At 40.9% G+C, this 21,770-nt stretch overlaps 1 protein-coding gene across 1 annotated transcript in view; it reads left to right on the forward strand.

The window, feature by feature from the left end:
• Positions 1-21,770, forward strand: part of fhip1aa (FHF complex subunit HOOK interacting protein 1Aa) — a 32,301-nt gene that overhangs the window by 6,990 nt on the left and 3,541 nt on the right. The window contains exons 2-11 of the mRNA XM_051384764.1: positions 6,070-6,125; positions 8,021-8,241; positions 13,650-14,330; positions 15,915-16,073; positions 16,207-16,293; positions 16,735-16,902; positions 18,377-18,456; positions 18,641-18,843; positions 20,207-21,175; positions 21,263-21,441. Of these exons, the coding sequence (XP_051240724.1) occupies positions 8,134-8,241; positions 13,650-14,330; positions 15,915-16,073; positions 16,207-16,293; positions 16,735-16,902; positions 18,377-18,456; positions 18,641-18,843; positions 20,207-21,175; positions 21,263-21,441 (2,634 nt within the window). The 5' untranslated portion in view covers positions 6,070-6,125; positions 8,021-8,133. The remainder of the gene's footprint in view (positions 1-6,069; positions 6,126-8,020; positions 8,242-13,649; positions 14,331-15,914; positions 16,074-16,206; positions 16,294-16,734; positions 16,903-18,376; positions 18,457-18,640; positions 18,844-20,206; positions 21,176-21,262; positions 21,442-21,770) is intronic.

A 21,770-nucleotide genomic window follows, 5' to 3' on the forward strand; every position in this document is an offset into this window, starting at 1 on the left:
ATATATATATATATATATAGTATTGGATAGTACTTTGAAATTAAAAAAATTAGGAGCATTCAATCATCTGTTATTGAGACGCTATTCAACTTTTATTGATGACTGCTCGTGATGTCAGTGAATCAGGACTGAGAGAGATTACATTTTAGTTTGACTATTTTTCATAGTAAACTGTTGATTTAGATTTTTAGTCACTTGAGGTCAAATGAAGAAACTGAAACCTGAAAACATTTCCTATTAACACGGTTATTTGAAGTTGTGTTTCTGGACACTTATCATGTATGTAAATCCCATTTTTACTCTCCCTATAGTTGTTTTTGGTCTCCACCATCTGTTGATAGAAATATTTTGCTCTTTAGCTAAATTCTACTAGCTGCTGATGTCTGTCTGCCAGTTGGTATTGGGTAGGTACAGCGGTAGGTACAGAGTTTTTTGGTGAGAACAGCAATTACGATTACGACTGGGAACAATGCTGAAGAGAGCACTGAGAATAAAGAGAGTAAATGGTAAAGTTATGGGCGCTATAAACTGAACTGAACTGAAAGATGCTGGAAAGTAGAACTGCAGAGTCAGATAATAATTCTCTGTGGTTTCTTCATTGCAATCTACCCCTTTACATAGGAGTTGTCATGTGATCCATTACTTTTTTTAAAAAAGGTATTTTTGTTTCTTTATGCCTTTTTTGATAGGACAGGTGAAGATAGGCAGGGGGGGAGGGGCGGTGGCGACATGCAGCAAAGGGCCGCAGGTTGGATGCTGCAGTAGGGTCTGAGCTAACATGGGGCACGTGCTCTATCGGGTGAGCAACTTTCTGCTCCATGTGATCCATTATTAGATTCATTATTAATACGTCACCCATTGGTGTTGAGTACCGTTTTGAAGCATCAACACTGCCTACTTTGACAGTTTGATCTGAGTTTCATGCTGTGCGCTGGACGGACTCGCAGTGAATAACTTGTCAACAGAAGGTAGCCAGGCCCAACACCTGCTTTATTGTCTATTGGACTCTATGGGACTATAATTTACAAAAATTAACATCACGCTATATGGGAGAATACTTGAAGCTAGAAATCTAGACTATAAACACATTAGGAAACTGTTTGCTGAGCTAATAAGTCAAGTGAGAAGTAGGGTAATTTCTCCATAAGGATCAGTTCCATTCTTTTTTGCAGCCCATGGAGCTGCCCCCTGCTGGCCATTAGAAAGAGATTTAAGACCGTTCCCCAATGGCTTTACTTCTAAGACCCAAAAGCTCTGTCCACTTATTATATACTGTCAATATCTCACCGATCCAAATATTTGACAGCATTATACAGCCATTTATTAGCTGTCGTCAAAGGATTACTGGGTTATTAATTAAAAATGTGTAATTATTTGTCTTTCTCTATTAATTCTTCTGTTTATGACATTTTACAGTGAAAATGACAACAGATGTCAAATCATTTAAGATATCTTCATGTCCTATTGACATTTGGACATGAGTTCAATAGAAAATCTGTCTCTTCTAAAGATAAATGGTCCAACACAGCGGTCACTGCCCCGCTGCTGAGGGGATAATAGACACATAGATAAGAAAATTAATGGCTTTGTCCTTCCTGCTGTGCTGTTGATTGTATGTGGATGGTGAAGACTATAAATAGTCAGACCAGGCACTATCTGACCCTTCAATGGCTTCACCTGTAGCCCTAAATATTTCAACAGCTGCTCTCAATTTAATGGCTCTGTCTGTCAGTGGGTTGCCATGGCTGCCACCAGGCCACTGTAGATTTCCCCTCTGTGAGTGCTACCTTCAGTAAAGAGGAACAGACTACAAGGCTCATTGAGGAGAAATGAAACTTGTCGCTTATTAGTCTAGTATCTAACATCCAAATTGCCTCACCAAAGACAAAAGGCAAGTTCAATTATGTGTAAAGTGTAAAGTAGATCACACCTACTCCGACTATTCATTAATTAAAAGTCTGGGATTGTTTAAAACTCCTGTTTAACAAGAAAGATGATCTTTATTCTGAGTAAAGGGTGTGTCTTGCCTCTAAACTATTTGTCCAGACCACACCTGTGTGCATGAAAACCTTTGGGATGGTCGAAAGCTGACAATGCTAGAAAACCAGATTAGAAGAAAAAAAGAAGACAAAAACCCCCCTAGAGGCAAGCATTTCGCTTTCATGTTTACACTGCATTTGCTCCTTTCAGCCTGGGGCTTTATCTGTGTTTTTTATTCCTCCAAAGAGACTCTGAAGGTGCAACACAATAGCCAAGCTCATGTTCTCACTTTGTCATCATGTTTACCGTAGGAGTGTGGAGATGAAGAGCCTGTTGCTCTTTACGCAAAAACCACTTTTAAAACCATTTCCATTGAACAGAAGTGGAACTCCCTTGTTTCCAGCTGTATCTGTGTGATAATAAGTATTATTTAAACCGATGGAACAATTTGCAGTTGGCAAAAGCGGAAAGACATGACAAAATTGATTGTTTGTAACAACTCTTGGCAATTTTCTGAGTCCTTGTTCAGTCGAACACTTTTTTTTTTGCTTTAATCTGAAGGAGATGATGTGTAAAGAAGGTAAAGCTTTGAATGATGGTGCATTGCGTCTGGGAATTTAGTTTAAGACAAGGGAATTAAATTTTGCTGTGTTGCAGCTTTGGTGTTTTGTTGTTATTTCATTTTCCTGAGTTGAGCCATTATATTTTAATGTGGGCATTACTTTTCAGTCTGCGTGCTGTCAATCACCTACAGGAGACCCACAGGAAAACGTTTGTCATATTTTGTTCACATGATTTATTTTAGTGAGCGTATATTGGATGCAACTCTCAGTATAACACAATACGATTCAACAGCACCACAAACTGCAGCCTCCAGAATTATCATATAGTTAAATATTATGCAATAATTAAAGCTAGGTAAACCTAATGATAAAAATAACTAGCAGCTGACTGAATACTTGTGAGACCTTCAGTCATGGCCAAACATCAAAGAATAAATCAAAGAGTGAGAAACAAATAAAAAGAATAAGAGAGGAATATCATTAGTGCATCAAAGCTTATTGTCCACTGAAATAACAAAGGTAACAATAATTGTGTTATAGAGTGAAATGTATTTTCTCTAATGGTATGTTTGAAACAAGATTTATAATGATCCTGCTTTCCCTCAGTCAGTCAATATGACTGAAAAGATGCTGAAACGTGACAGAAACGTGTCTCAGATATTGTTTGTGACATTTGGATTATCGGTAGGAGTTGAGGGCTAATGTGGATTCACATCAACCGACATTTAGGAAAGCATTTATAATTTATTACCGGATTACAGTCTGAGAATGACATTTATTAGCATTGCCATTGTCTGTTTCTGGAAGACGTGACCCTGTGTCATCTAATATCTCCTTTATGTAAGAAAGAAATGTGAGTGTATTTACAACGTCTATGGGTGTAGCTAACTGCATCTGCACTGAGGGAAATCTCAGGCTGGGCTCTGTTGATTATGTCTCTGACTGTAGAGAAGTGGAAGCAACAAATATGTGTAATTATCAAATTGCTATAATTGGATAATTGGAAATTACAAAATCAGAAGAGGCTTGTGTAGCAGTAAGGACGCTAACCCGGCAGTTTGAGACTGTAAACAGACAAATACACACACACACACACACACACACATACACACATACACACACACACACACACACACACACACATACACATACATTGTAGTCTCATGTAAATATTCTCAATATTAATAAATATTCTATCTAAAGAAACTATTTAAGAACCTTTTCAGAACCGACTCTCTCTCTCTCACACACATGCAAAAGTGTATTTTTAACAACCTATATTTTGGCTCTGCTTGTCCCATTTCTGACTACTGTACTTGAGGTTATTTTGAGCAAGTAGAGCAGTGTCTTCTTGGTAACTGAGGGCTCTCCTTCTGTGTGACAACATGACAGAGGGTACTGTAAATGAGAGCATGATGTAGGTCATGACTTTCATTAATAGGCCTTCAGTAGATTAGTTGAAAAAGCACATTTTATTCTTAAATCGTAATTTTGTTTTTGTGCTGGAGGGAAAATTGGATATTCAGACGCTCAATGGATTGGTAAGAGTATTATAAAGTGCTGGTTCTCAGTCGGTACTCACTCTGGGTCTTTGTTTGTGGTATATTGAGTTGGTAAATCCAAATCTTAACCCTTTTGGCTTCTACTTCCAAACAGAAATGTACTGTACCAAATGGAGCATATTTGAGAGGAGTTGTTGCCAGGGTATTGTTGTCTGAGAGGAGTTAATCACTGCTTACATCAGGCTAATCTCGCTGTCTGCTGTACCACTGAAAGTTTTTTGACAATAACCAACAAGACAGCTGGACACACACTGAGACAACTGAAATCGAACATAAGAGCATCAGAAAATTAACTGGAGAGGCAAAGTAAGCCTGAGCGCGCTACAGGAAGCAGGATGATGGACAGGCCAATTCAAAATGGAACTGCAGCAAATCAGTGGCTCTTGACCCTCCGGGGGTCCTTGAGGTGGTTTCAGGGGCACTCCAGGAAAATGGGAAATACTATAAAAGTTTAAAAGTTAATTAGAGAATGACTATTCTTTTCATAGGCTTCACACTCCTACTGTTAATCTACATTATATTGTATGTAAATTTATAATGCTAATGTTTGTCTATCACTGTTTGTCATTCCAATGACCAATAATCTTTTTTGGGTCCAATATGTTGTTTTGAAAAATCTCTTTAATTTGCTTATTGCTTTGTTGTTGTTTTTTTCTTTTACATAAAATAGAAACATTTTCATTTGGAGCTCTAAAAAATAAACTTTTTTCTGTCTCACTGGTGGACAAACTATGTAATAATGACACTGTTTTTCTTAATGACCTAAACATATCCTTGGTATTTTCTACTGTAATGTCTTACTTGTCAGCCAACATGTACAAATCTATATCTGCAGTAAGTTCTGCTAGTGAGGATGAACCACTTGTTTTTGGTTAAATCTGTTTTATGTTAAATTGAGACACAGAGAAACTAGATATATGTGTGTTATGTAAAATATTCTTTATCAGGAGGTATGATTACACAGGAACATTATAACTGCAGTTAAGGATACAAATAAAGCAATCAGCAGCTGGTTTCCAGCATGGCAACCATTGTTAAACCTGCTGTCAGGCCTTTTAAATAGGAAAATTAAGTTTCAGGCCGTTGCTAGAGCGGATCAGCATTTAATCACAATGTGTCTAACTTGCATTGAAAGTAATGTACAAATGCCATTTACCAATGAATGTACAACTCCATGGGTGGCTTCTATACTTAGTGGAATAATTGCATGTGTGAGTCCATTGCAAGGCACAAAACCAGCCTGAAAAACAAAATGAGTGTTTGATGACTCCTCTTTAGCACACTCACCCACACACATCTCCATCTGTCTCCCTCTCACTCCTTCTGTTTACACGACATCACGCTTTTATTAGAGATTGCACGTTCTCCAAGAAACCCACATTTTGAAATTCTTGCAGACCAAAACATCAACATCAGTGGTCAGTGTGTTGTATTGTACATGAGGTTAAAAACTCTCTTTTGAGGCTGCTGACATGATTCCCATGATGGCTTGGTGTAAGTCCCTAGGAGGGCTAGTTGTAATGTTGGTGAGGAATGGGCCTCTCGCTGTTGAGAAGGATGCCAAATGACAACACTAATTAAAAATGACAATAGTGTTATTCTCCCATGATGGAGGGATCATGAGGTTTGCATTCCTACAGAAATATTAAGTGCTGCTGACATTTGGTTTATTCTGTGCTTTATATGCATGTGGAGATGGTTGTTGTTGTTTTTCCTGTACCTCCTCCTTTTTTTTTAGACTTTCTCTTACCCTGTTTTTCCTTTTTAACTCCCTCCCCCTCCTTGCTCTTCCCTCACTCGCTCCCTGCGTGTAACCTCCTTCTCTCCATCTCCATCCAAGTGGCGCTCGGAGAAGCTTACTCATGTCCAGTCACTTCCCACCACGCCTGGCCTCTCACACGGACACCCGCTTCCTAGTCCTCTCTTGACATATCTTCGTCTCTCTTTTTTTTTTGTGACAACAGGACAAGAATGGGGTCCTTGTCTGCAACCCGTCCCTATTAAAGATGGTTCAGCGAAGGTAAGAACCCCACCCCTCCCTCTCCCACCCAACACACACACACATACACACAATCTGACACACTCTCCACGCTGCTTTTACATTCCTTCTCAAGAATCCAACCAGCCGGCACTCTCTAACTGAAAGCAGATGGTGAAAGTTTGACTCTGTGTCTTGTTATGCCTAAACTCTGTGGTTGGTGGGGGTGTTTCTGTGGCACTTGGGGAAAAGTGGATTCAAAAGAAGGGGGTAAGCTGTGATTGGTTTAGAGGCACATCTAGGGGCAGGAGCTAGAGGCTCTAATTTGGTATTGTAGCATGCAGCTGCTGTGTGTTTTACAGTTGATTCCCTGTGGTGTCAGACTTCATAATTATGATCCTGTATTGTGCACAATACCACTCTAGCGGCATGGCTCAAGTCTGTTGCTCCACCACTTTGGTCCAGAAATAAATATGTATTGAAGGGATTTAGATGAAATTGTGTGCAGGCATTCTTGATCTCCTGAGAATTAAACCTTCTGACTTTTCCTGTAGCACCACCATAAGGTTGATATTTTAGGTTTTTAGTGAAATGTATATACAACTATTGGCACACTTTCTACTTTATAAGTTATTTATTCAGTGAAATATTTGAGCTTCTACTCAATATATTGGCACAAAATGCTGTACAGAAATTGATGATTTCCAGATAATGAATCCGAATAACTTTAAATTGGCTGTCTTTCCCTCTATGCCATCATCCGGTGGTAAAGTGTTAATCCTGCTAAACATCAGGATGTTAACACTGTCACTGTAAGCATGTTAGCATGGTGACATTAGCATTTAGCTCAAAAGCACCGCTGTGCCAAAGTACAGCCTAAGTGAGCTGCCAGCATGGCTGTAGACTTCTTGGAGAGATTCTGTGAAAGATTCTTTGAACATGGCTGTGATTCTCGTCTACTGTACTGTACAGATGATCTCATTTCAAATCATAATGACAATCTTAACAAACATTCACTGTCTGCAGAGGAAACATGAGGCCATGAGGCCCATCCTAACATCCTTCCTCTTGAAGTGCAGGCGAATACCTGAAAACATGGTACAGTGTAGCAGAGAGCTGGATTTAACCTCAGTGTTTTTTTTTCTCACATTATCGTGCTTGAAAAAGCACTACTACTTTCTGTTCCCAGTGTGGTCAAAGAAAACTTCTGTCTTCCTTAACAGAATCAATCTTTCCAGTAATGTCCTCTCCAAGGAAAACAACAAATGAGTTCCTTTCTGGGGGAAAAAGTGGGCATCTTCCAAATTTCCACAGTGCCAATGTGAGTGTTGGAACTGATCTGCAAAGCTGCCCGCAAGCTATTTTCAACTGAAATAATATATATATATCATACAAATAAGCAGTGTGAGCAGTGCAGACCTCACTTGCCAAAATATGTTATATAATGTCTTCCAAAAAAAGAAAACTCACACATACCAAATTCATGTCATATACAAAACTATGTTCCCCCCTAACTCCCACATTCAGCCAGAGTTGTTCACACCCAGTTGCCATTTGCCTTCTGATGTCAAAAAATGTTTCTGTAATGAGAGTGATGTCAGGGGGCCTGCAGGAATCCACTTTGGGCGTTTGAGGTATTCCAAAAGCAATTTGACAGCTCCATCCGAAGTCCAGAGTGCGGCAGGCGACTCTCTGAGCCAAAGTCGAGCAAGATGTGTCTCTTTCTCTCCTCTACTGAGTCATCTGACTTTGCTTGTTATTGTTCTCTTTCCTGCGTGCCTGTCATAGCTGCTGTCTAGCCATGCAGAGGGAGAGAATTGCACTGCACTCACCAGTCATATCATTGCATCTGTACTGCTATTTTATGGAGCAACTTTTTGTGGCTCTGTGTGTGTGTGATGATGTGTGTTTTTTTTGTTTTTTTTCTGTGTCCTTAGGTCCTCTGTGATTATGCTTCCTCCTGTGGTTATGGTTGCACCCAGTAAGCAGTCAGGAATGTCCTTCTTCTCCTGCCTATGACATGGTTTAATCCACATATGATCCGGTCACCATGATGGCCTCCATGGTTGCCAATGGAAACCGAGATGGGCAGTCTCTGGTCTTGAAAGGGGTGGATCCAGAGACCTGCATGATTGTGTTCAAGAACCACTGGGCTCAGGTAAACGCCAGCGCAAAATCAAGAGTCATACACCTTTAAAGCAATAGTTTGACGTTTCCGGAAACACACTAATTTACATTTTGCAGAGAATTTTGCAAGGACCTTTGTTGCATGTAATATTCCCCTCTCTTCTCCGTCTGCCTCTTCAAAAATGCAAAATAAATAAAAATACAATTCTGTGTGTTACGTATAGAAAAAAGGCTGGGAGTTGATTTGTGGTTGTAAAGGGAGTTACATCCTTTAACTTTTTCCTGATTAACATTAATTTGTCCCTCCAGCTTCTGTGCAGATAGTCTTCCTTTCTTACTGGACAGCCTTTTCAACTTTTGGCGTGTAACTCCAAGTGAAACCACACATTTTCACATTTCTGTTTGTGTGTGGATTAAAATAACGAGATACAGTGTATTAACTAGTAAACCTTTTGAAGTGTTTGTGGCTGTACTTTTGAGCTTTGGACCGATAAGTTGGGGTAAGCTAAGCTAATCGCCTCCAGCCTCATGCTCATACATGTACACACACAGTCATCTAACTCCTGGCAAGTAAACAAGCATTTTCCAAAACTGAAAAATTATTCCTTTTAAAATATTTTCAAAATTGCCACCTCTGAGCCTCAATCAAACTTCAGGGAAAGTGCAAAGACCAGTGAAAGTTCCAGTTAATCATCTTGTCACACCCCAGATCTATTTTGTGACCCATTGGGAACACAAAAATATGGTTGGGAACCGCCACTTTAAACACATGCCAAAGTTATTCTCATTAAGAAACAAATTCTACTTCTACCTCATTGACGGTAGAGACTGGCTCCAGCGCCTGAACAACACTAAACTGCAGTGCAGTTTGTGGCCGGTGGAATCTTGGCAGTGTGAAGCCGACTGTCTCAGACTCTTGGCTCTTTGCAGCAGCATGTGTCCCTGTTCACCCCTGTGAGTCCTGGCTGCCTGCGAGACCTTCTCCTCCCACACTGAGAAGAACAAACGTTATCCACACTGACAAAAGTGTCACCCGGGCCAAATACAGAGGGAATAGAAAAGTGTGTTGGTAACTAAGTGTCAGCTGCTTTTTACGTCTACATTAGAGGCTGTCAGAGTGGGGTTTGACCCTTTTTTGAGAGGCCTCTGTGGTGCTCTAAATTAGCCGAATTCCTCTGTTTTTATTAAATTTGCCACCAGATAAGCTTGTAGGGATCAGTTGTGTTATTTGGTCAGAAGCTGTGTGGTTTAATGCAGATGTGTAGACTTGTAAGCCCTTAAGTCCCCCTCCACTCAAAAAAATGTGTTTTGTTTATTGTTATTTCATTTGAACGTTTGACCTTCACCGTGCAGAAGGTTGTTTGTGCAGAGTTTGACACTAGAAAGGCTGTTTTCACATTCATCAGCTGAAAGTTTTGTCCTCGCTCATCTGGGAATGTTTGGACATACGAGCATGGATTTTTGATATCAGAACTCACAAACGTGTGATGTGGAAACCTCCAGTGCACAAACACCTAAAATGAAGTGAAGTAAGAGACAGTAAAACTTTTAAGGTGAAAACAATTTGCACATTCATAGATTATAGACTGAGGCATATATGATATGATTTAAAAGATTTTAACAAGGTAAAAACCATACTGCCACAGATGCAATTTATTATTCCTAACAGAGAATCTCTAAAAAACATACCTAGAGAGGGAACTTTAACAGCTGATTCTCATTTTCTGAGGTATATTATGTCACTTGGTTTCTTGAGGAGTTACGTGAACTTATTCTAGTACATTAATTGATTGATAAATTGAGCTTGAAGTTTCATTATTGACCTTGGAAATAGTCGTTTCACAAAAGAAACAGGAAAAGTAAGTGGACCACGTGCTCAGATTTTGATGTCAAACTAGAATCACTCCTGTGACATGCATTATGTTGAATGTGTCTGTCAGTGTGGTTGGTGAATTAAGACTGGTGTAGAAGTACTGTGTTGTAAATTATCTTATTGTTTTGAATACAAACTCACCTGTCACCAAGTTTAACAGTCCAAACCAGTGACAGACTTGGCACTGAACATGATGATAGGTTGACTACACTATTGTTTTGCCACATGACGGTTTGTACTTTGCTTTTGACACATACATTAAGTCCTGTCTGGTAAATCTATCAGGAATCTAATCATGCATTTTCACAGATTAATTTATTCCTTCACTCATATTCCTCTCATACTTTTGTTGGTTCTGAAGTGAAAGGAATTTACTTTCATTGAAATACTCAAATGAAAGCTCCCATAGCCCTATGCATCCAGAGGCCATGTGACAATAAGTCTGCTTGATTTCACTTTTTTCTTTTTAAGAAGTTGTTTTAATCAAAAATACAAGAGGCTCACTAGTCCCAGTTTCTGACTGTGAGCAGAAAAAATGAGAACTCCCTGTTCCAGATTAAAGCTTGTTTAGCTTGAGGCAAACTGGCAGCACAATTTCACTCCTGCAGAGTCGTATTTCCATGCTTACTTAATCTGCAGCCCGATAAGAGTGCTCTTGACTTTGGTTTCAGTTCGGAAAACCTTGAAATCCGAGCAACATGTTGTAAGTAGCATTGGCCTTGTCCCTCTGTAAGAAGCTCTGCTCGTGTCTTTAGCAGATGATGTTTATGTTCATTTGCCATGTCTTATCTGCTGCTCTCCAGGCCTCACAGAGCTCATTGTGTTTGTTGTGACATGCAAAGTGATCTGTTGGTTGCTGTGGCTGCCAACAATCTTTAACTATAGACAGTGAAGTATGGGCAGTGTGTTCCTCGTCACTGTGACTCTTCAGAGTTACTGACTCATTCCATTCATGGCTAATGCCAAAGTTTTATGAATGCGTTTCTGTTTGGTGATGATATAGTTTATGTGGAAACACTCCCATCCAGTGTACACCTAAGAGCATCTTCAGACTCCGCTTTAGTTATCTGGTGTCAAACCAAACCAAAAGAGTTTCAGTCATATTAGCTTTGTTGCTGCTCCCATCCCTCAGGTGAAGTTGTGTTCTGCTTGTTACAGTAACATTTATTTTTTTCGGCATCTGTCAACTAAAAATAAAAGAACAGATGTTATGTGTGAATTTGGGAGACTTTTTCTAGTGTTAACACCTTGAAATTGGCACTTCAGAGCACTGCCTGAATCTGACACCGCATATGTCATCTTGTATTAATAATGCATAAGAAATGCGTCAAAACACACGTCTAGCCCTGTACTTCACAAGCTGACTTATCATAAAACTCCAAAGGTTTTAAGAAAAGACTTCAGCATCAGCAAAAACACTAATGTATTGTTGCAACTTCTAAAGTTTTAATTTAAGTGCTGTTTTTCTCCCTTTTTTTTATTTGCTTTTTGAGTTAAAGTTTTTAATACATTTGTTTGTGATGTCAACACCCTCTAGGGTATTTCCTTTAAATGCTTTAAGTTCTATATATCGGTGTACTTCAAAGTATCGGCTTAAGTTGAAAACATGACACATTTATGGTATTTTAATAATTTTTTTGGACACAATTTATCTTTCACGGTTGTGGGTGTTTTTTACACACACACACCTGGAAACAGCCACAGTCGGATCTGTTGGCACAGTCTCAGCAGCTCCACTGGAGCAGTTGCGGGTTAAAAGCAATCTCCACCGGCTTTATCTAATACTTTACTGAAGTAATAGACTTCAGCACAGCACAAACACAGAGAGTGGAGTTGGAGTCTGGCAATGTGATACTACTAGTTTGACATTATTGCTTCTCTGTCTCATTTATCATCTGACCAACCTCTCACAGCTCACCCTTCTAATGCACCAACACCCATAATTCACTTTTAATTCATACAGATTGTCCTGAGACTACAAATTAAACCTTTTTGATGTAGATCTAGACTGAGCAAACTCCCACTAACTTTTTCTGTATCATTTATATTTTGACGATACAGAATCATTCAATGACCCAATGACTTATCAGCACTGTCAGACCTACAGTATACTGAACGGCTATACAAATGTGTGCTTACTAGCAGCTGCTTTACAAATAATTCAGATACTCTAGGTGTTATAGTTTAAACCTTAACCCTGTCTTCAACTGACCTTGATAATGTCAGTATTATGCTGGCATGCAGCCCACAACCACAGTCTGACTCCTCCATATGTATATCCAGTCGTAAAATCCTCAAATGATTCTCAAAGCTGACCCCTTCCTGTCACTTCTATAATGGCCAGGGAGCCTGAACTGGGCCACTGGACCAGGCCCCATTGGGCAGCGACAGGGATTACGAACTCTGTTCTCTTGTTTCCATCAGCCATGCCCAGTTCTCTTGTACACAGCCAGTTATTGTCATGGTAGCAGCGGCAGGCTGGGGACACTGGCTCCATTATTGTGACTCTGGTTTCTACGCAGTGGACACACAAGGGAGGATCTAGATACACAAAGGACTGTTTCACTCTGTTCTACCAAACTGAGTTGATCTGTACTGTGCTGCTGGTCTATTTACACCCCATTATTGTTGATAGTTAACCTGTCATGAAGAAGGGAGTGATTTTACCTGCAATGTATCGGTTTTCATTTGATAGTATACATGCACTGTTTATACAAATAAGATTAAAACTGCAATTAAAAAGGAATACTGACTTATACCATAGGTCAAGTGTCTATAGTATAACACACACTGTATATTGTGTGAGTGGTGATACTAAGGATCCACTTTGTCGACACAAATGGAAACAGATTAAGCATTTTTGCACTTTTTAAATCCCAGCAATCAATTTGCGTCTTCCTTGGATTTTGCAAATTGAGTTTCTGTCGATCTTTGTCTTTACATTGTGCTCTCCAAAATGGTGGCTATTAAAGGTCATGTTACCTGTAAGGAGCAGTGCATTTCATGTATAGAATACATTTTTGTGGCCCACCAATAAAGATCCGTCCCCTTCCAAACAGAATTTTGTATTTATTTCCTCCCCTTCAAAATGTTCCAAGTGCATTCTGATTGTAAAAATGAATTCCCTATTTTTAAATTACCTGCTGATTGCAGTGGTGTTTTGTAGTGGCCTCTCAAGTGTCTCAGAAATTGAAGTGTCACTCTAATGCATGTCTCCAACCCAAGAGTCAACCACCACTAAAAAAAATACCTGACCTGTGTGAATTTATTTATTTGTATTTCTTCTCACAAAGAGAAATCTTCAATTAAGTTTTTCATTAGCATGAAACCACAACAACTTTATTAGGTGATTTATAGGTATTGTTGTTGTCATTGTTATAAGTATTGTGTTCTTTATTTGAAACCTCCAAAATCTGGTTCTACAACGTATGACAAAGCATAATTACTCATTACTTTGCAGCTGTTCTTGCATAAAAATACATTTTTATGCATGGTTTAATTGCAATTAAATGTATGGTTATAATGTGTTCAGCTGTAAGTAATATTCCTCTGGTCTCTTACTGTAGGTGGTGAAGATCCTAGAAAAGCATGATCCCCTGCGCAGCAACTCCACCCTGTCCTCCCTAAGTGTCATCAACCTCAGCACTGGCTCTAGCGGCGGCCCTCGTTTCGGCCCCATCCCTGGAGACGAGGCGAGCGCAGTACAGAACTATGTGGAACACATGCTCTTCCTGCTGATGGAGGAGGAGAGCGGTCAGGCCGGCGCCATGGGCCCCATCCTGGAGTTTGTGGTGATGGAGAACGTGATGGAGCGACTCTTTGTGTGGAGCCTCCGCAGGGAGTTCACAGACGACATGAAGCTGGAGCAGCTGAAGATGTATGAGATGCTGGTGGGCCAGGCGCACCAGCCTCTGCTGCATCACAAACCCATCCTGCGGCCGCTCATGATGCTGCTGTCGTCCTGTTCTGGTACCGCAGCGCCACAGGTCGAAGCCGAGCTGGTGCTGCTGCTCAACCAGCTGTGCTGCGTTCTGGCAAAGGACCCTTCAATTCTGGAGCTGTTTTTCCACACCAGCGAGGATCAGGGAGCCACAAACTTCCTCATCTTCTCTCTGCTCATCCCTTTCATCCACAGGGAGGGCACAGTGGGCCAGCAAGCCAGAGATGCACTGCTGCTCATTATGTCGTTGTCCGCTGAGAATGAGCGAGTGGCCAAACACGTGGCAGAAAATACCTTCTTCTGTCCGGTCAGTCTCAAATGAGGGATTGTTGTTCCTTGTTTCTCTTTCTCTTGCTCTCTTTCGCTTGTGTTTTTTGTTATCTGAGAATTTCCCCAGACTTTTATTTTCCTAACTAACTCAACCTTTTTGTACGAGGAGTTGTTCTCTCTTATTCTCTCACAGCCACTCTAAAATCCCAGACTTTTTCTATGACGCTGGGCGGGATAATCAGGCCAAAATATGCAAATGAATTCATGAAGCCACTTAAAGCAAGGTTAAAACATCTCTGGCACTGAATGTCACAAATGTCTGGCATTCAGAAGATTGTGGCACGGTTGCAAGCTAATCCCATGTAAATAATGCCATTTATCCGCAGCTGCAGACATCGCAATGAAAAATAGCTTTTGATGCAATGCCAGTTTAACTGCAGTCTGAATTTAATTGGTTCCACTGGCGGGCTACAAGGATAATCCTATAGAGGATGTATACATCAGTGCAACACTAATGATGCACTCATCTTACAGTTAAATTAGACTGCAGTGCTACAGACTCTGTTGTTTGAAATCCTACCCTGTAAATACTCCAGTAATATTGATAGTGACCATTTGTTATGTGGAAAGTCTGTTGACATTAATGCATTAATTAGTGACCTAATTACCATATCATGATGATTATGATGTGGAAGTTATGGGCAATAAAACTCTTTGCTGCTCAAATATTTATAGAGCTGACATGTAGGAGACATAAATCCATATGCATGCTGTCTTTCTGTGTAAGGAGGAACAGGCGGGCTGATATATAGGCGGCTGCAGTGCTCTGCTTACATCTGCATTACATTATCAAAAAGTGCAAAAGAAATGATTTACAAAAGTATTTTGCATTGTAGTGAGCAGTAAAACACTGTTATAAATCTCTTCTGTGAGGCTGAAAGTAAAACCGACTGCCGAGATGCCGCGTATATATCATTTATGACCATACACTGCCTCATTAATGTTTAATGAGGCCCATAATATTCTCTCTGTAATTACTTTACGTCGGATTATTTTTCATTAGATTGTATATATCACATCATGCTAGGTTTGCAGTACAGTGTGCTCTTTTACAGAACAGGTACAACATCTTACAGACCTAAATTGTTTTAGTGTAGTTTTGCTGTGGAGATTAGCGTTACAGAAAAATAGATAATAGTCTAATATAGTCGGGGGGAAAAAAGCTCTGCCGCTCCAGTTAAATTTATAAAATGAAATTTTGAGCTAGATGCTAATCTCACCACGCTAACATGCTGATAGCGGGTATGTCCGCCATGTTCACCATCTAAGGTCAGTTAAGTTACTTTAAATCATCCTGTGGGGATCCAAATTGTACTGAATTTCATGGCCTCATCTGTCTAATGGTTGTCAAGATCTTTCACTCAAAACTGTTGATGCTCGAGGAGAATTCAGAGGATCACCATAGTCTATGAACCATGAATGTTTACGAAATGTTGTACCTGCCTATTTTGGAGATGTTGAAATATATTTTACAGGATTAGTGAGCTGACATTAAATAGTCTAATAGTCAATAATAAGAAGACTGTAAGATCTTCATTTGTTGTTGACTCTGTCCCCTCAGGTTCTGGCCACAGGGCTGAGCGGCCTGTACTCATCGCTGCCCACCAAGCTGGAGGTTCCCAGTGAGGAGTGGCACTGCCTTCACAAAGAGGACTGGCTCCAGATGCCGTCCCTCGTCCAGTTTCTCAACTCGCTGGAATTCTGCAATGCTGTTATTCAGGTGAAAACGTGCAAGAGCGCTGCACACCAAGGCTCTGCCACATGAAAAATGTATTCCCAAATGGTAAATGGCTGCAGCCTTCTGCTTGACTGCACTCTTGACTGATATGTGCCTGAACATTGACTGTTCCCAGGTGGCCCACCCTGATATCAGACACCAGCTAGTTAGCTACATCTACAATGGATTTCTTGTGCCTGTCCTAGCACCAGCTCTCCATAAGGTTGGTACTCATCTTCACCTCCATGCAATGCCTCATTTGAACAAGTATACAGTATATTCCAGTGGAAGTTGGTTATAAAGCATTGGTCATGTTCCTCAGTAATAAGGTTGAGCGAGTATTTGGCGTAAAATGGGTTTCTGGTACAGATAATGTTTTTTTTTACAAATAGAATTATCATACGAGTAAAATGTCTGTAAAAATAACTTAAAATTGTTTTGTTTGCCTTTAACTGCACAGAGCAGAAGAATTAGAGTATACAAATGAATACAGTAATAAATTAAACAGTGTACTGTATACTCAAATTTGTACACAAATATCTGCATAACATCCCAACATCTTGCTATGCACTGTAGAAGCGGTCAACAGAATTTTCTCTGGCATAATGTTTGTGTTTGTTCTATAAGTTGACATCATACTCCTATCCTCCCTTCCTCTTTGAAGCTCACCCTGGAGGAGGTGATGACCACCACTGCATACCTCGACCTTTTCCTGAGGAGTGTATCTGAGCCGGCCCTGCTGCAGACCTTCCTCTCCTTCATCCTCCTCCACCAACACGACAACGTCCAAATTTTAGATACCCTAGTCAGCCGCATCAACACCCCCTTCCAGGTACAGGATGAAGCCTGATCTACATGTCTTGTCTTGAAATCACACATTGCACTTAAACTTGAGTCATGCTGTATTTAATAACTCCAGATAAACTACCCCAGAGGCACTTGGACCCATGGTGAAACTTTAAATGTCAGCACAGAAGCTTGCAGATTGTTGCCATGGTGATGCTCAGTTGCAGGGATATCTCCTGTTAGCGAAGCACCGCATATCAGCATTTTAAAACAGCCCTATATGCCGGAACATCTTGTTCAAATGTTTTGGAACTAAATCATTAAGATGAATAAGTAATGCACTCTTTACATTGCTGTTTGACTGTGTAAACGGCTCAGGGAGTTCCCTCCTCCAGTGTTTGCCAACAGTCAGCTTTGACACACCTACAACTCAGTGAAAAATAAGAAACATGTTTGCTTTTCAAATTTTTGACATTAAGCCAAATTAAACATTGACTAACATGCAAATATTCCACATTTTAACCATTTTATTTTCCTTGCTTTTATCATTGATGTTTAATGGCTTCAAAAAATTGCGCTTTTTAGGTAGTTTTCCTCTCGATGCGGTCAGGTTTTAGTGCCTTTGACTGAAGGAAAACCTTTTTTAGGTTAATCAGAGCCAAAGTGACTTTTATTGAGGATAAACTCTGCTGATTAGCTCTATTTTCCACTCATTTCTAGCCATGCTAAATGGCTCTGTGGGTGGTAATGTCAGTCTGTCAATCACCTTGTCAGACTACCACTTTGGTCCATAGTGTCGGAGCTAGAACAAATATCCAAGGGCGAGCACTAAATTACTGGCATGTGAAAGTGTCACAATTCAGTTGTACGCTAAAAATCACAAATATAGTGAATTCTTGTCACTATTTTCTAATAATCTGACTAAAAACACAAGGAAAATCACTTAGGTGTAAACAAATGTATCCAAATGACAGAAAGCTGCATCCACTTTCACGGAGTACTCCAGCCAGTTCCTTCTCTGCTACCAGGCAGCAAGAAAACATCTCTTCTTACTCTCAAACAGGCTGATGGAGGAGGTTTGGAGACTGACCTCTTTAGGCCCGTCTTTTCTAAATCATCCATCCTCTGTAGCATTAAGACGAAGGCTAGTAGTAGCCGGTGGTGCTCCGACAACTCCGACAAAAAGTAACATTGTCATCAACCCTTGGCCATAAACTTATTGCTGTTGAGCCTTCAACCACTTTCTCAAATCCATGGCTGCGAATGCGAGGACACTATTCAGCTATCTTAGCCAACTCAAACTAACCTACACATAATGACAGATTTTTAGTTTTCAAAAATTCCTGCTCAACTTGTAAAACGTTACGTAACACAATTCTAGCCTTGCAATGAAAATGTTTTTATGCTATGACTGGGCGCAGTGATTGAATTCCAGACTGAAATATATCAGCAGTAGTATCAAAAGCAGCCATCCTCAGTCGTTATAACGTCTCACTGTGTTTTTCTGTTCAACTCTCCAGTTAGGCACTGTGTCACTGGCACTTTTCCGCACTCTCATTGGCTTATACTGTGAAGATGTGATGCTGCAGCTCATATTGAGGTGAGTGGCACACACGCAGACTTATCCCAGTTATGAAGCATGGTACAGCTAATTGGTTTATGACATTATGAGCTTTTACTCTCTACCTCCCACCATGCAGACTTGTGTTACCATCTGTCTGTTCCCCTTCCTACGACCACCCGTTGGTTTCCCTAACAGGATATGTTCCCATCTGCCTCCCCAGGTACCTGATCCCCTGTAATCACATGATGTTGAGTCAGAGACGTGTGGTGAGGGAGAGGGACTGCTACTCTGTGTCAGCAGCCAAAATCCTGGCATTAACGCCATCCTGCTGCTCTCCAGATCACAGCCCCCCGCCCCTGCGACAGCTGGACTCCATCCTTTTTTCAAAGGGTGCAGAGAGTCCCAGCAACCCCAGGGCCACAGGTAGGGGGGACAAGACATTAAAGGAACATTTTTCAGGTTTAAAACTGCTTGGATCTTATTTTTACAGTTTAGATATCATTTCAGTGGGTTATGACAGCACTGTATTTGCCAAATTTGCTTAGATCTGGGAACAGGGAGACATTTCTATAATGAAGTCCAATGAGACAAGCACAGGGACAATCATACAGGTTGTATAAAAGCCAGATTATCCAAACAGCTTTATTTGGAGGTAAACCAGAAATTTTTCACATCCAAAATGTTGGTAACAATCCCTCGTTGCACAGGAAAACTCAACACAACTAGGAAAGTTGATCTGTAAAACTGTGATGAAGGATTACAACCAACCTTTGTCTTCTCTTCCAAATAAGTTTGGCTAGCCTGTGTGTTCGTTTACAACCTGTCTGATTGTCTCCTTGTGTTTCCTGCCCTGACGTCAGCAGTTATCTAGCAGTTTCAGATGAGAATGATTGTTGATGATCTTAGCTGAAATCCGTAGGGAAGCAGGCTGACGTAGTGATTTGGACAAATGCCCTTCAACTCTGTGTCAGTAGGTATTCACACCTCTGAGGTGTGTTTGTGTATGGGAATGAGCCCCCGCCCCACCAGCTACATTAGACAGGAAATCTAGGATGTTTTAATCATGCTCTTTGACACTACTGAATATTTTTATTTTTAAAGTACTGTATGTGCTTCAAACGAATGAATGACTGCTTTTCTGCCACATTTGTCTTTGCCGCTTTCAAATCAGCTGCAAGCAACAAATTCATCCAGAAGATTTTACTGTGTGTGTGTGTGTGTGTGTGTGTGTGTGTGTGTGTGTGTGTGTGTGTGTGTGTGTGTGTGTGTGTGTGTGTGTGTGTGTGTGTGTGTGTGTGTGTGTGTGTGTGTGTGTGTGTGTGTGTGTGTGTGTGTGTGTGTGTGTGTGTGTGTGTGTGTGTGTGTGTGTGTGTGTGTGTGTGTGTGTGTGTGTGATAACCTCAATAATAGTGATGTGCAGTCAGAACAAACAGAGCATGACAGAGGAAAATGGAAAGTCATTCATTGCAGCAGTTAGAGTACTAAAACCAAAAACGTATAATGAACAGTATAATTTATTAAGATTACATTTAAAAGATCTGTTCAAATGCGGTTTTGAGTACAGTGCACTGCAAGGTGTTTGTCTGCATTTACCTGGGATATGAACATATAGCAGGGATGATGATGAGTAATTTATCAAATAGTGAGATTTCCTGCTGTTTCGCTGTATTACATCACTTTACCCCCTGTTGTTACATGTCAAACTCATTAGTTCTGCTCTGTGTGAGCGCTGCACTGAAGCGCTGCATGCCAGCCTTTATCAACATTTCCGATCTGTTTTTCCCAGAGGAAAACAAGGGCTTCTTAGAAGAGGATGATGGCTCAGGTAACTCCTGCACCATCGGCTCAGAAATCTACCTGGATGTCAGTTATCTTCATTACCTCTACGACGCCCATATGACCATCAGCAGCTGCATACGGGCCTGCAAGGTTTGGTCAGCTCCGTACGACGGTGAGGACCCGCCTCCTGAAAAATACCAGCCTGGCGTCCTTGAGGAGCCGGGACTAAAGAGTCGGCAAACCCAGATGACCCTCAAGAGAGTTTCACAGCCGTTGGCGCCGCGCACTCGACCCTGCCCGCTGCCGAATACAGAGCCACCTTCCATCAACCAGCAGGAGCTGGAGTGGGATGATAGTTACGATGCATGCCCAGTGCAGACTGCTGAAGCTCCCATGGAGAGTAAACCTCCACAGCAGCCTCCTGCTGAGCCCCCAAAGCACATCCAGGAGATGAGGAAAACAGCCATTATGTTGGTAAAAGGCTCATATATTGAGGAAAATGAGTTCCAGGATGACGTCATGGTATACGATCTTGTTGCCAAGAAAGACACCAGAGATGCTGAGCGCCAACCAGGCTCAGCAGAAGTTCCCCTAAAGAACGGACTCAGTCTGACACTTCCAAACTCTCTGATGGCTGATAACAGCAAGATTAGCTTGGACACAAAGGCCAAAGGTCAGACAGATTGTAATTCTAACGTCCAAAACACCACCACGGCTGCTGAGTTGGGTGATGACCTTTTGGCTCAATATGAGGAGCTCATTCGTACATTGGACACTGAAGCAGGTGGAAAGCTGGTCAAAAGTGATGCAGAGTTGAAGAAGCCCGTCACACCAGCAGATGAAGTGGAGGAAGTGGAGGAGATGGATTTCACCTCCTTCTCTGCTGAGACACCAGAGCCAGAGAAAGTGCATTCACCATTTGGGACTAAGTTTTGCAGTGGAAACACGGGCAGAAACCACGCAGTGCCTTTTACTGGTGAGTTAAGGGAAAGCCTCTGCATTTACCAAAAACTACATTCAGACAGCACAAATAAAAGATCGTTTATGATTATTCTCTCTGCAGGTCCATTTATCAGTGTGCTGTTGTCTCGTATGGAGAACATGCTGTCTAACTCGCTCCATGTCAACTTGTTGTTGACGGGCATCCTGGCCCAGTTGGCAGCTTACCCTCAGCCTCTCCTGCGCTCCTTCCTCATCAACACCAACTTGGTCTTTCAGCCGACTGTTCGCTCCCTCTACCAGGTAACACAAATATGTTGTATTTATGCTTGTGTAGGCAGGAGTGAGCCTTTTATTACCCTTCCTTTCCCCACCCCCCGAGGCTTTTGTTTCAAAGTAGACACAGGGAAGAAAAATAAATCAAAAGATTTGGGTTTGAAAGATGTTGAAACATGCAGCTTAGCTTTCAGAAGTGATTGAAAATATAAATACAATGAATTTAAAACTGATCGCAGTACTGTAGCTGCTCTTGAGTAATGCTGAAATAAAGACGGTGTTCTTTCTTATAGTACTACTCAGTAAGATGCAGACTTTAAGGTTGTTCTTTGATTACATCAGTGTAAATACTCTGT

This window comes from Dicentrarchus labrax, unplaced genomic scaffold (assembly GCF_905237075.1).
Source record: "Dicentrarchus labrax unplaced genomic scaffold, dlabrax2021, whole genome shotgun sequence".
NCBI classification, from domain to species: domain Eukaryota; kingdom Metazoa; phylum Chordata; class Actinopteri; family Moronidae; genus Dicentrarchus; species Dicentrarchus labrax.